The sequence below is a fragment of the Borostomias antarcticus genome (genome assembly GCF_949987555.1).
Source record: "Borostomias antarcticus genome assembly, chromosome: 8".
NCBI classification, from domain to species: Eukaryota; Metazoa; Chordata; class Actinopteri; order Stomiiformes; family Stomiidae; genus Borostomias; species Borostomias antarcticus.
The window spans coordinates 28516151-28529036 of NC_140241.1; the positions used below are offsets into that span (position 1 = coordinate 28516151).

Consider the following 12886-nt stretch of genomic DNA (forward strand, 5'->3'; position numbering starts at 1 on the left):
ACAGGAGAGGGTGTGTTGATGGTGTGTGTTGGGTAGTGTGTGTGGGTCTCGTACCTGAGGCTACAGGAGAGGGTGTGTTGATGGTGTGTGTTGGGTAGTGTGTGTGGGTCTCGTACCTGAGGCTACAGGAGAGGGTGTGTTGATGGTGTGTGTTGGGTAGTGTGTGTGGGTCTCGTACCTGAGGCTACAGGAGAGGGTGTGTTGATGGTGTGTGTTGGGTAGTGTGTGTGGGTCTCGTACCTGAGGCTACAGGAGAGGGTGTGTTGATGGTGTGTGTTGGGTAGTGTGTGTGGGTCTCGTACCTGAGGCTACAGGAGAGGGTGTGTTGATGGTGTGTGTTGGGTAGTGTGTGTGGGTCTCGTACCTGAGGCTACAGGAGAGGGTGTGTTGATGGTGTGTGCTGGGTAGTGTGTGTGGGTCTCGTACCTGAGGCTACAGGAGAGGGTGTGTTGATGGTGTGTGTTGGGTAGTGTACCTGAGGCTACAGGAGAGGGTGTGTTGATGGTGTGTGTTGGGTAGTGTGTGTGGGTCTCGTACCTGAGGCTACAGGAGAGGGTGTGTTGATGGTGTGTGTTGGGTAGTGTGTGTGGGTCTCGTACCTGAGGCTACAGGAGAGGGTGTGTTGATGGTGTGTGTTGGGTAGTGTACCTGATGCTACAGGAGAGGGTGTGTTGATGGTGTGTGTGGGGTAGTGTGTGTGGGTCTCGTACCTGATGCTACAGGAGAGGGTGTGTTGATGGTGTGTGCTGTTCTGGGTGACGTCCCACAGACGCACGGTCCCGTCCTGCGCCCCGGTGGCCAGCACGCCCTGCTCGCCGCTCCACACACAGCTGGTCACCTGCCACACACAACAGCCGGTAGGGCTGGGTTTCAAAAATCGATTCATCGATTCTGAATCGATTCTGAATCAAATGATTCCGAATCGATTCATGAATCCCAAAATCGATCTTTTATTTAATGAATGAATGAATAAATGAAGGAATGAATAGTTCATTAATTCATTCAATGATTCATTCATTCATTTTTGGAAATCAGTATCGATACCCAGCCCGAGTATTGATGTGTTGCATAACTTGTCAGTCATGTAATTAAGGTTACAGCAAAACAAAACAGGTTTTAGTAACACTAACCGAATCAATATTGAATCGAATCGAATTGAATCGTGATAATCGATTCTGAACCTTGTGAATTGGAATCGAATCGATTCTTGAACTTCAAATCGATACCCAGCCCTAACAGCCGGATCACGGCCCGTCAACGGGCGAATTCCCTCAACGACGCCAAGATAGAACGCAGACCCGTCGATAGCGACGACAGGCCGGAATCTGTCACGACGGCGGTAAAACCGAGTGATTTTCCGTGAGTCCCCGTACCCTGCCGTGGTGCCCCTCCATCTTCTTGAGGGGACATTTGCGCAGGTCGCCGGCCATGTCGCTGTAGGTCTGCGGCCGCGCCGGGTTGTCCCTCTCCGACACGGCCAGGGCCTGGACCAGCTGCTGGGCCGCCCACTGCCGGTGCTTGCTGGTCAGCCGGGCCGACAGGGCGCAGGCCGCCAGGGCGTTGGCCAGCTCCAGGGGGCCCACTCTCGCCCCCGCCTGGAGGGGAGGGGGAACCGCGCCCGTCGCCGGACTCCCCGCATCTAGACCGACGGGAGACGGCGCGGCGAGAAGGTGGCACCGGTCGGGCCTCGCCTCCGTCGGCGCGGACCCCGGGGGCCCCGGGGGCCGCGCCGTACCTTTGGTCTCGTGGTCGGTCCGGTCCGGGGTGTAGCGGTAGCGGACGCCCTTCTCCGTGAGCAGCGACACCAGGCTCTGGGTCACCAGGAAGGTGGGGGGGATCAGGGACAGGGTCAGGTCTCTGTAGTCCCTCTGCTGCTGCTGGGACCCCCCCTTGAGACGGGACCGCTGCGCTGGGTCGCTGATGGACCCCAGGGTCACCCCGGTGGCGACTGCCATCAGGTCCTACACACGGGAGAGGTGACGGTGTGACGGGATGAGTCGTACAAAAGGATGAGTCGGAGTCAAACGGATGCTCTCTTTACATCTCTATCAGTTTGGATGAGGGTGTTTGGAAGGATGATAACGGAAAACTGCTATCGCAACATGTTGAGCTGCATAGAAGAGTCTAGGACAGCGGTGTGACCTAGGTGCAGAAATCCATCAGCCTGTGTGTGTGTGTGTGTGTGTGTGCGTGCGTGTGAATCAGTGAGTGAGTGCGTGTGTGTGTGTGTGTGTGTGCATGCATGAGTGTGTGTGTGTGTGAAAAGTCTAGGACAGCGGTGTGACCTGGCTGCAAAAATCCACCAGCCTGTGTGTGTGTGTGTGTGTGTGTGTGTTCATGCATGCGTGTGTGTGTGTTAAGTCTAAGACGGCTGTGTGACCTGGGTGCAGATGTCCACCAGCCTGTGTGTGTGTGTGTGTGTGTGTGTGTGTGTGTGTGTGTGTGTGTGTGTGTGTGTGTGTGTGTGTGTGTGACCTGGGTGCAGATGTCGACCAGCTCCCGGTAGGCGCTGGCGCTGTGGGAGACCAGGCTGCCGATGGCCGAGCTGAGGAAGCTGAGGAGGGCGGAGTCGCTGCCCTCGCCGGCCCCCTGCTGGACACGCCCCGCCGCCGCCAGGCACATCAGACGCACCAGGGTACGGATGTCTGCCAGGCCCAAGGCCTCCAGCCCACTGGACTGACTACACACTGAGGCACTACAGCAGAGGGGGGGAGACAGAGAGAGGGAGGGGGGTAGATAAGTAGATAGACAGGTAGGAAGGAGGGAAGAAAGGTACAGTAGGTAGGTAGGTAGGAAGGTAGGTAGGTAGACAAGTAGGAAGGAAGGAAGGAAGGAAGGAAGGAAGGTAGGTAGGTAGGTAGGTAGGTAGATAAGTAGGTAGGTAGATAAGTAGATAGAAAGGAAGGAGGGAAGGTAGGTAGGTAGAGAGACAGGTAGGAAGGAGGGAAGGTAGGAAGGAGGGAAGGTAGGTAGGTAGAGAGACAGGTAGGAAGGAGGGAAGGCAGATGGGTACAGTAGGTAGGTAGGTAGGTAGGTAGGTAGGTAGGTAGAGAGGCAGGTAGGAAGGAGGGAAGGTAGGTAGGTAGGTAGGTAGGTAGAGAGACAGGTAGGAAGGAGGGACGGTAGGTAGGTAGGTAGGTAGGTAGAGAGACAGGTAGGAAGGAGGGACGGTAGGTAGGTAGGTAGGTAGAGAGACAGGTACAGTAGGAAGGAGGGAAGGTAGGTAGGTAGGTAGGTAGGTAGGTAGGTAGGTAGGTAGAGAGACAGGTAGGAAGGAGGGACGGTAGGTAGGTAGGTAGGTAGGTAGAGAGACAGGTACAGTAGGAAGGAGGGTAGGTAGGTAGGTAGAGAGACAGGTAGGAAGGAGGGAAGGAAGGCAGATGGGTACAGTAGGTAGGAAGGTAGGTAGGTAGGTAGGTAGGTAGGTAGGAAGGAGGGAAGGTAGGTAGGTAGGGAGGTAGGTAGAGAGGCAGGTAGAGAGGCAGGTAGGAAGGAGGGAAGGAAGGCAGATGGGTACAGTAGGTAGGTAGGTAGGTAGAGAAGCAGGTAGGAAGGAGGGAAGGTAGGTAGGTAGGGAGGTAGGTAGAGAGGCAGGTAGAGAGGCAGGTAGGAAGGAGGGAAGGCAGATGGGTACAGTAGGTAGGTAGAGAGGCAGGTAGGAAGGAGGGAAGGCAGATGGGTACAGTAGGTAGGTAGGTAGGTAGGTAGGTAGGTAGGTAGGTAGGTAGGTACTGTAGGTAGGTAGGTAGATAAGTAGATAGACAGGTAGGAAGGTAGGTAGGTAGGTAGGTAGAGAGACAGGTAGGAAGGAGGGAAGGTAGGTAGGTAGGTAGGTAGGTAGAGAGACAGGTAGGAAGGAGGGAAGGTAGGTTGGTAGGTAGGTAGAGAAGCAGGTAGGAAGGAGGGAAGGTAGGTAGGTAGGTAGGTAGGTAGAGAGACAGGTAGGAAGGAGGGAAGGCAGATGGGTACAGTAGGTAGGTACCTGGAGGAGGTATGGGAGAGGGCTCTCATCACCATGCTGTAGGCCAGTAGGACCTGGGCGGTGGAGGTCACCCTCCTCAGAGCCTGCAGCCTGTCCTGGGGGTCCCGCAGTGAGGCGGCCTGCTCCCCCAGACTCAGGGGGCCCTTCTGGTCGCCACCGACCGTCCCTGGACACGGCAGGAACCACAACAATCCCGTTTCTCTGGGGTTTGCCTTCAAGTGTGTGTGAAACGATGAACAGATCGGCCTTGAAAAATAACTAGCTCGGCATCGAGTGAGTGCTAGCCACCTTGTCGCTGCCCGGGGTGCGTTACGGTCAGTACCTCTCTGGACCAGGGCCCTCTCCGTGTTGCTGGTGCTGTGGACCAGCGCGCCCAGAGGGTCCGGCTCGGCGAAGGAGATGGGATCAGGGACCAGCTTCTTCTCCGTCAGCCCCAGAGGCCTCAGCAGCAGCCCAAAGTCCTCCAGACCTGTGAGCCTGCCAGCGTCACTGTCCTCCTGGTGGCCCAGCTCCCAGTCATCTGGACACACACGCACGCGCACACACACACACACACACAGACGCACGCACGCACGCACACACAGACACACGCACAGCACGCAGACACGCAGAGACACACACACACACACACACACAGACACACGCATGCACGCACGCACATACACACTCACACACAGACACAGACACAGACACACACAGTACATCAGGATCAATCAATCAAATCTGCACCGCACTATTTTAAACCGTGGGTGTTCTCCATGTAAATATAACAGAGAGCCACAGAGTGGATCTATGGGGAGGTCCAGGCCTTACCGTCAGAGGTACTGTCCAATCGACCAATCAGATCAGAGGCCAGGCCTTTCATTCTGGGGAGGGGAGGGAAGAGAAACCGTGACGACGGCGAGCGATAACAGACACACACATCTACAGGCGTACACTTTGAACCTGACCCCTAGCAGTGTGACGGAGGCCTCTGAGGGCCTCTCACAAACGGGGCCCTCTGACCCTCACCTGTCCTGCTTGGAGCCGGGCTCTCCCAGGTTGGCGGCCAGGTACTTCTCGCGGCACGCGCTGCACAGCAGGTAGTACGGGCTGCCCGAGCCGCACTCGCCGCCCAGCCAGCCGTCCACGTAGGCCCCGGTGCTGCGGTAGCCCCGGCGCCCGGCGCTCTGCCCGCAGCCCGGGTGGAGGCGCTTCATGTGGCCGTTGAACTGCAGGGTGAGGGTGTTGCACAGCTCGCACTCCACCATCACGTGGTGCTCGTGGTGCTCCTCTCCGCCCTGGGGGGGGGGGGGGGGGGGGGGCATGGATGGATGATGACATCGACGCACAGTCTGAGCTAGCTGACTGGCTGACTGACTGACTGACTGACTGACTGACTGACTGACTGACTGACTGACTGACTGACTGAATGGTTGGTTGGTTGACTGACTGGTTTGCTGGCTGAATGAATAGCTGGCTGACTGACTGACTGACTGACTGACTGACTGACTGACTGACTGACTGACTGACTGAATAGCTGGCTGACTGGCTGACTGACTGACTGACTGACTGACTGACTGAGGGTCTTCACACACCTGTCCTTGCTGTACTAAGCTTCTGGACGCCACACCTCTGATGACCAGACCTGGACGGGGGAGTGACCTGCTGTGTTTGACCTGCCGCGCGGTTACCTCCACCATCCAGAGGGTGTCCGTGTCGGAGCTGATGAACTCCGGGGTCAGTAGCTCCTCGTAGGGCTCCTCGTGGTACGGGTCGTCCATGTAGCCCAGCTCCGACTCCTCCTCCGCCGCGTAGGGGTGCGTCTCCACCTGCTCCGGCCAATCGGAGACCCCCGGGTCCTGCCTGTACAACGGGGGGATGGGATTGGGCGACGGAGAGTCTAGAGGGAGAGATGGGAGAGAAATAGAATCGAAAGAGAAAATCTTCAGCGTTGTAATAACTTAACACATCCCAAGTGCATTATAAAAAGCATCTTCAGTGAAGAGGTTCCATTGAAAGGACTAGGTTCTGCAGATCCAAGGTTCGGGGACCCCCCCCCGAGGTTCTGACCGGCTCTCCTGAAGGAGGTTCTCTGTCCCAGGCCGGAGCGCTGCCGTCGGGCCGGAGGAGGTCGGTTCCTGGTCAGGTGAACGTCCAGAAAGTTCTCCCTCTCCACCAGGTCCAGGCCTGCCAGCAGACTACAACGCAGCACAGAGCAGAGTTACTAAACTCCCCACGCCGCCGCATCTCAAACTGCTCCGGTCTAAGATAGGCAGCTCGTGCTCATGCAATATGAAGTACACTTGGACCTTGGGTGTGCTACCAAGCGCTAGGACACATTTGGCCCGAAACACATGTCACCGTAGCCCCCTAATGCCCCCTTTCCCTACAGACCTGTCACTGGGTTCACTGGCGGGCGTCTCGGGACACTGGACGGTCTCCGGGCCGTCCGGGGAGGGCGTGTCGGTGGCGTCGCCCGGTGGCTGGCCCTCGCCTGCGTGCTGCGCCTCGCTCAGGGGGTGCTCAAGCATCCAGCTGGCCAGAACCTCAATGGTCCGTGAGTCCACCTCACCTGTGACCCCTAGGATCGGGGGGGGGGGGGGGGGGGGGGTCAATAATAGCCATAGAGACAGTAGGCTGATGAGTTACCCGCTTGATAGAGCGTAAGATTGTGAGATTCATGAAGGAGATAAAGACAAACGATGATGCTATAGAGAAAGGAGATGGGAGGGTGGGACTATCAAGCAAGAGAGTCAGAAAGTGAGGATGCAGTCTAACATGGCGAACCATGTTTAGACCAGTGTGATTGTTTCACGCATGCTTGGACTCTGGAGCTACAGGAAGCATCAGCTCCAATATGGTTTCCCACTGTAAAGGAAACACCTACTGTATATATTTCCAGAGCCAATCGAATTCACTAATTGGAAATGCTTTCCAAGCCTCATTGCTCTCACAGAAAAGCCATTATGGGAGGGGGGGGCGGGGGGGGGCAGGGTGCAAGAAAATGAAACCCGTTCAAATAACCAGCCCACAGTACCCACACATACAAAGCACAAGACAGGCGACGTCACACACAGCGGTACCTGCTGCCTCCATGGCCCTGTAGATGTGCCTCATAGAGAACCCCATTTCTAGCAAGCGTACAGGGACAAACATTTGAGGCCGTTCTAGAGATTGAGGAGAAAAAAAAGAAAGTATAGAAAAAAAAACAAAAAAAACAACAACAAGCCATAAATGTGTCATGAAAATGCCATGTGAGTGTCCTAGGCTATGGTTTCCTACAGTTTATACAGTATGATGTTTAGATGCAGGCTATGGAATAATAATCATTTATTGTAGACAGAGGCCGACCCAGGTTCACTGAGCATGGTACACTAAAGATTTGATGTATAAACTGGGTACATTTTCATTCAGGCTCCATTAAAAAGGCCCTAAAAGGTCCTGTCCAGAGATTTTTTGTCATTTTCGACTTGTCCTTAATGTTGCTGACTTAGTTATTGAAGTTATTGAATCACTTTCAGCTGATTACATGGTGTCCCTTGTTTGGAAGTTCACGGTATGCTAATGCTAATGCTAGCACAATCGAACGGAAGTGAGACAACACTCCACAGTGCACCCAAATCAAATCAAATATGAGAACAATCTGTCAGGGGCTCATTTGAGTTTTTATACCATCATTTTTGAAGTCCAACTATCGTTGAACCCATTTGTTTGAGATAGGTAACCAGCTGGTACTATCGTCTTCACGACAACAACGAACAGAAGAGTGGACTATTCTCTTACTGTCAACACAAGACGTTGCAATGGCCACGTTCGAAAGGGATATGTCTGACTTTTATGAGGAGTTTAGTTTATCTGGCTATTCTTATTTGTTTGGAGTGTTTATACGTGAGTTTTCTTTGAATGCTAGCCAATTTGGTTCAATTGCGCCATCATTAGCATGGTGTGAACGCCCAAACGAGGGATGACATGGAATCAACTGAAAAAGTTCTCCATCAATCAACAATATTAAGGGTAAGACAAAAATGAGGCCCTAGTTCCAAAATGCCAGACTCTCTCTTTAATCCTCACACACCTGTTAAGGGTGGTCCATGGTGCCATTCAAGCATTTGAGTCAAACTGCGACTTCATGCTCTTCATGTCAACTCCACAAACCCATTCATTAGAACCAGTAATGCCACATGCTTCCCTGGGAACGAGCCCAGCAAACCAGACGAACCATGGTAATGAATGAACAGCTAGACACTACACACCGTGCAGAACAAACAGACAGTACCCGTAGAGGTGAACGCCTAACCCTAACCCTAACCCTATCCATCTACTAGAAGTGCAGTGCTGAGCGACTGATCTGAAATCCCAACTCCCTGAACGAAATGGCATTCATTTCCAGTCTACTGAAGAAAGGGAACGTCGAAAATCAATGCCGATCCACACCAGAAGCGCATTAGGCTCCTGAATTGGCTAAATCCTAACTGAGCTGACCCCCCCGACTCCTCCTAGTTGACGGTTGACCCCCGTACGGAGTTAAGCGTGTTGATCTTACCCATACTGCTCCTGGCCTGGGTGCTGCAGGGCCCCGGCTCCAGGAAGCTGGTCTGCTGCTCTGTGAAGGCCTCACAGGAAGCAGAGCTGGCCAAGCTGAAGCCTGGGTGCAGCATGGGGGGGCTATGAACCAGGCCGGCCAGCGTGGGGAACCGCGCTAGCACCATCCGCCTAGAGGGAGCCAACACACGACACAGGGTAGTGGAACCACGACGCCCATGCACACAACGTGAGGCTGCGAGAGGCTGAGTCCAGCAGGGGGGCGGGAGAGGCTGGGAGGGGAGGGGCCAGGCTCGTTATTCCGGGAGGGGAAAAAAAAAGTTTCTTCGTTCGGGTTCAAATCTAAGCTTTCCCGGGCGGGCGCTGCTGCTGCTGGAGTACTGTGTGTCTGCTCAGCGCTGGGAAGCGGACAGGTGCCACCGGCCGGTTAGCTAGGTCAGGTCAGTCAAGGCAGGCAGAGCTGTGCAACCACAGCCTTAGGAAGGTTAGACAGAGAACGGTCAGTCACACACACACGGACACACACACACGCGCACACATGCACACACACACACACTCACCCATCCCCTGGGCCTCTGTGGGGCTGACGCTGCTACTGTTGACTGACATAGATCTGCAGTAACAACACCCCGTCAGTGGAAAGTAAGCCCCCCCGCTGTGTGCGTGTGTGTGTGTGTGTGTGTGTGTGTGTGTGTGTGTGTGTGTTTCCCCGAATAGGACCAGTGTTTGTCAATCGCTGTCCACTCCCGTGTCAACACTGAACAGTACTCACTGCAGGAGGTTGATGGGCAGGAAGGGGTTGAAGTTGTCCAGGCCGTCCGCCTGCAGCGCGGTGAGCAGCGACGCCGCCAGGTCATTGGTGGAGGAGGAGGCGGAGGCGCCGCTGGATTGGCCGAAGACGTGCGTGCCCTCGGAGCCCGTGCTGTAGAGCGACACGGAGCTGGAGGACTTGGACACGGGCTGGGAGGACGAGTGGTGGCCAGACTCTGGAGAGGGGAGAGACGGACGGACGGACGGACGGTCAAGGCTCTGATGCGGCCCGCGGCTGAAATGCGACCGCGTGAGTGTTGCTCGTAGCCCGGACATGTCTGAAGAAGACTCGGCGTGTACTCAAAGGCCCCGATTGAAAAGTGAATACAGTTTTGCATGGTTATTTTAACTTTTTTTTAGGTAGTTTGCTATATGACAGCGCCCCTGACTGACTGACCTAAACAAAAACTAAATAAATTAATTTACTTACCGGGGCTTTAAGAGGGCACGCTAGTGTACTGTAGATTGGACATACGGTTCTGGGCTGAGTTTCCCAGAGGCATCGTAGCGCTATGATGAACGCCATAGCTTACGATGAACGTAGCGCTACGATGCCTCTGGGAAACTCAGCCCTGGACTACCGTCAAGCAAACATTCTAGTGAAAATTGGGAACTACTACCGTACTCTACACATATATGCCTTGGTAATAACCCTGCACCTTTGCGATCTTTGCCTCCTTTGTCCTGTGATCTGCTGAGGGCTCCCTTGTAGATCATGATCTGGGCCCTCTCCAGGTCTGCCAGCGCCACGCTCTGCTTGATAGGGCACGGCCGCACGGCCCACTTCACCATGCTCCGCACCGCCAACTGCAGCACGGCCCTCAGCTCGGCGCCGTCCTCCCCGCCGGGCGCCGCCCTGGTCGGGTCGGGGCTGCCGGCAGCGGCGGGGGGGTCCTGCTTGGCCACCAGTAGCAGGTCGGTGAAGCGCCCGCAGCCGAGGATGGCGGCCAGGGACTTCAGAGCCCCCAGGAGGAGGTAGGAGACGCGGACGGCCCTCAGCTCCAGGGAGAAAAGGTCGGGCTTGGCTGCCTGGGGGGTCTGGGGCGGGGGGGGACACGGGGTGACGTCCTGCCCGTCGCACGGCTCGCCCGCTGCTGGAGGAGGACAGGAGGAGGAGGAGGGGGAGGGGGAGGGCTCCGACGTCTGGTCCCTCCTCTCCTCCTCCGCCGGCCCCGCCCCTCCCTCGCCTTCTTCTTCGTCCGACATCAGCCGAGCGATGTCGTGGTCTAGCCGGCGTTCCAGCTCGCTGCGGGGGGCGCTCTCCTCTTCTGAAGAGCAGCTCTTCCTGGGGGGCGGGGGGCCGTGGCCCTGGCCCCCCCGGCTGCCCTCCTGCTCCTCCAGCAGCCCCGTCAGGAACAGCAGGTCCAGCAAGACGGTGGGTTTGAGGCCTCGGAGGCGCGTGACGTCACACTGGGGCACGTCACAGGGCTCCAGGGACGAGAGCGGGGTGTCACTGGGTGACCAAGAATTCAGGAAGCTTGGTTAGTGGACGCAACACGCAACACGCACGCAACATGGAGAGATAGAAGAGTGGACGACGGGGGGTGGGGGTGGAAGGATGGAGGGAGAGGCGGACCACAAGAAAAAGGTGGAGACAAAGAAAAAGAAGAGGAGAAAAAAGGGGGAGAAAAGAATAGGTCAGAAGGATGACTGAGGCGAATGGAGAGATGGTGAGAGACATGCACTGGAGGGATGGGACTGAGGACACACAGGGCCAGGGGTGAAAGCAGAGCATTCGTTATGTGCATCGATCGTCCAGTAATCAATTCGTTGTGACATTTCTGATAATGAGATTTTCATAACGTGTGTGTATTTGCGTGTTGCGTAATACCTGACGGAGAGGTCAGCATCCTCCCACTGGAGCTTAGCCAGGGGGCTTCCTTCCTTCAGCACCCCCAGCAGGGTAGCTCTGCGTCTGCTGGGCTTGTGCAGGCACAGCCCCCCGGCCCGGAGCCCGCTGTCCACCCCTCCGATCAGCGCCAGCGCCGGCCACACCTCCGAGCACAGGGCGGCCAGCTGGGCCTCGGACAGGCCAGAGGGACCGGTCGCCCCGTCTCCTCCCGGTACCGGCTCTTCTGACCCTTGAGCGAGAGAGAGACATGCAACGGGTCATTCTAGCTTCTCTTACTATCGAGTTCACGTTTGTGTGTTCTCGGGTTCTGCGGGTCTCTCTCTCTGTGGGGCGGACCTTGCTTGGCGGGGCCCCCCGGGGCCCCCTCTCTCTTCAGGGGCCCGATGAGCTCCAGGCGGGCCTGCACGTGCTGGTTGATGTGGGGGGTCCAGTGGTCGCACGTGTGCAGCCGGCGGAGGAGCTGCACCGCGGCCTCCAGCAGCACGGTGGCGTGCGGACTGCACAGGGGCTCGCCGGGCAGCAGGTCGCTGGGCATGCCGCGCATCTGCAGGTCGCACAGCGCCACCTGTAGGTGGGGAGACAAAGAGATACGAGAGTCTTTAAAAAGCGCTCGCCCCCCCCTTAGCCGGCTAGACACGCACCGGTCGCGCGACGCCCCAGCGCGTACCTTCTCTCCAGGGTTGCTGCTGTAGAACAGCACGCAGGGGTACAGCTCGGTGGCGTCCACGCCCTCGAAGGCCAGCTTGGGCTCCTGTCGGGAGAGAGAGAGAGAGAGACGCGGGCTTTAGTGCGCAGCAGGAGAAGACGGGGTATCTCCGGTGACCTAGCCCCTCGCGGTCACCTTGTTGTTCTTGGCGAAGGAGATGCTCCTGGCCTCCATGTCCAGGATGCAGGTGATGGTGTCCCCCTGGGTGAAGGAGGGCAGGGCCCGGCCCAGCTCGCCCCCGTGGTACAGGCTGCCGCTGTAGGCCCGGTACAGCCACATGTCCGTGGTGGTGCGGTGGTTGTAGTCGCGGATGGGCCAGCGTGACACGCCCACACACGTGCCCTCGTTGCCCTTGTTCTCCTTGGTAATGTAGAACTGGGTGGGGAGGGGGGTGGCGGTGGGGGGGGGGGCAGAAGGATAGGGTTGGAAGTAGTAGACGTGACACTTGAAACTTGAAACCGTGACAAGGCATTCGCTGAACGGCCCTTTCAACCAATCAGAGTGGCCTGATCTACAGTACCAGTTGTATAATGCCCCACAGGACATCATTCTGTGGCCATGTGTTAAAGGTACCCAACGAAACGTGAATCAAAACAATCCGTTCTTTGTTTATTTTCGAAATTCCTCAATTATATGGTTCCTTGTCGTCTAATAAACATGTTGAATCACTTGAATGTCTTTCCTACCTTGTAATTTCTTCGCAAAATGATATTTAGCTAATGTTTTGAAAACAACAAAGATGTGTGAAACGTCACTATTATGTGCTCCGCATATTTTGACGCAATGGCGTAGTACGCGATTTTCGGGGACCACCTTCTCAAATTTGCTCTAGAGCGCAAACTAGTGGTCAAAAACTACATTGGGTACCTTTAAGTGCCACTGTGTCTGTGCTTACATTCTGTGAGATATGCATTGTTTCCCCTATTTTCTTTTTTGGGGGGGGGGGGGTGGTAGGCTCCCTCGAAACTACTAGCGTTGTCGCAGGGCGGACATGTCACGGATACATGGTGTC

General features: G+C 56.0%; 1 protein-coding gene across 1 annotated transcript in view; it reads right to left on the reverse strand.

The window, feature by feature from the left end:
* Positions 1-12886, reverse strand: part of LOC311312425 (putative E3 ubiquitin-protein ligase HERC1) — a 53599-nt gene that overhangs the window by 17564 nt on the left and 23149 nt on the right. The window contains exons 35-53 of the mRNA XM_084442378.1: positions 12010-12249; positions 11836-11919; positions 11505-11733; positions 11148-11397; positions 9976-10793; positions 9279-9492; positions 8508-8677; positions 7048-7131; positions 6359-6545; positions 6035-6162; positions 5656-5864; positions 4994-5262; positions 4796-4848; positions 4296-4502; positions 3983-4148; positions 2476-2695; positions 1736-1961; positions 1374-1639; positions 711-838 (exon numbers count right to left, since the gene is read on the reverse strand). Coding sequence (XP_084298504.1) covers positions 711-838; positions 1374-1639; positions 1736-1961; positions 2476-2695; positions 3983-4148; positions 4296-4502; positions 4796-4848; positions 4994-5262; positions 5656-5864; positions 6035-6162; positions 6359-6545; positions 7048-7131; positions 8508-8677; positions 9279-9492; positions 9976-10793; positions 11148-11397; positions 11505-11733; positions 11836-11919; positions 12010-12249 — 4148 coding nt within the window. The remainder of the gene's footprint in view (positions 1-710; positions 839-1373; positions 1640-1735; positions 1962-2475; positions 2696-3982; positions 4149-4295; positions 4503-4795; positions 4849-4993; positions 5263-5655; positions 5865-6034; positions 6163-6358; positions 6546-7047; positions 7132-8507; positions 8678-9278; positions 9493-9975; positions 10794-11147; positions 11398-11504; positions 11734-11835; positions 11920-12009; positions 12250-12886) is intronic.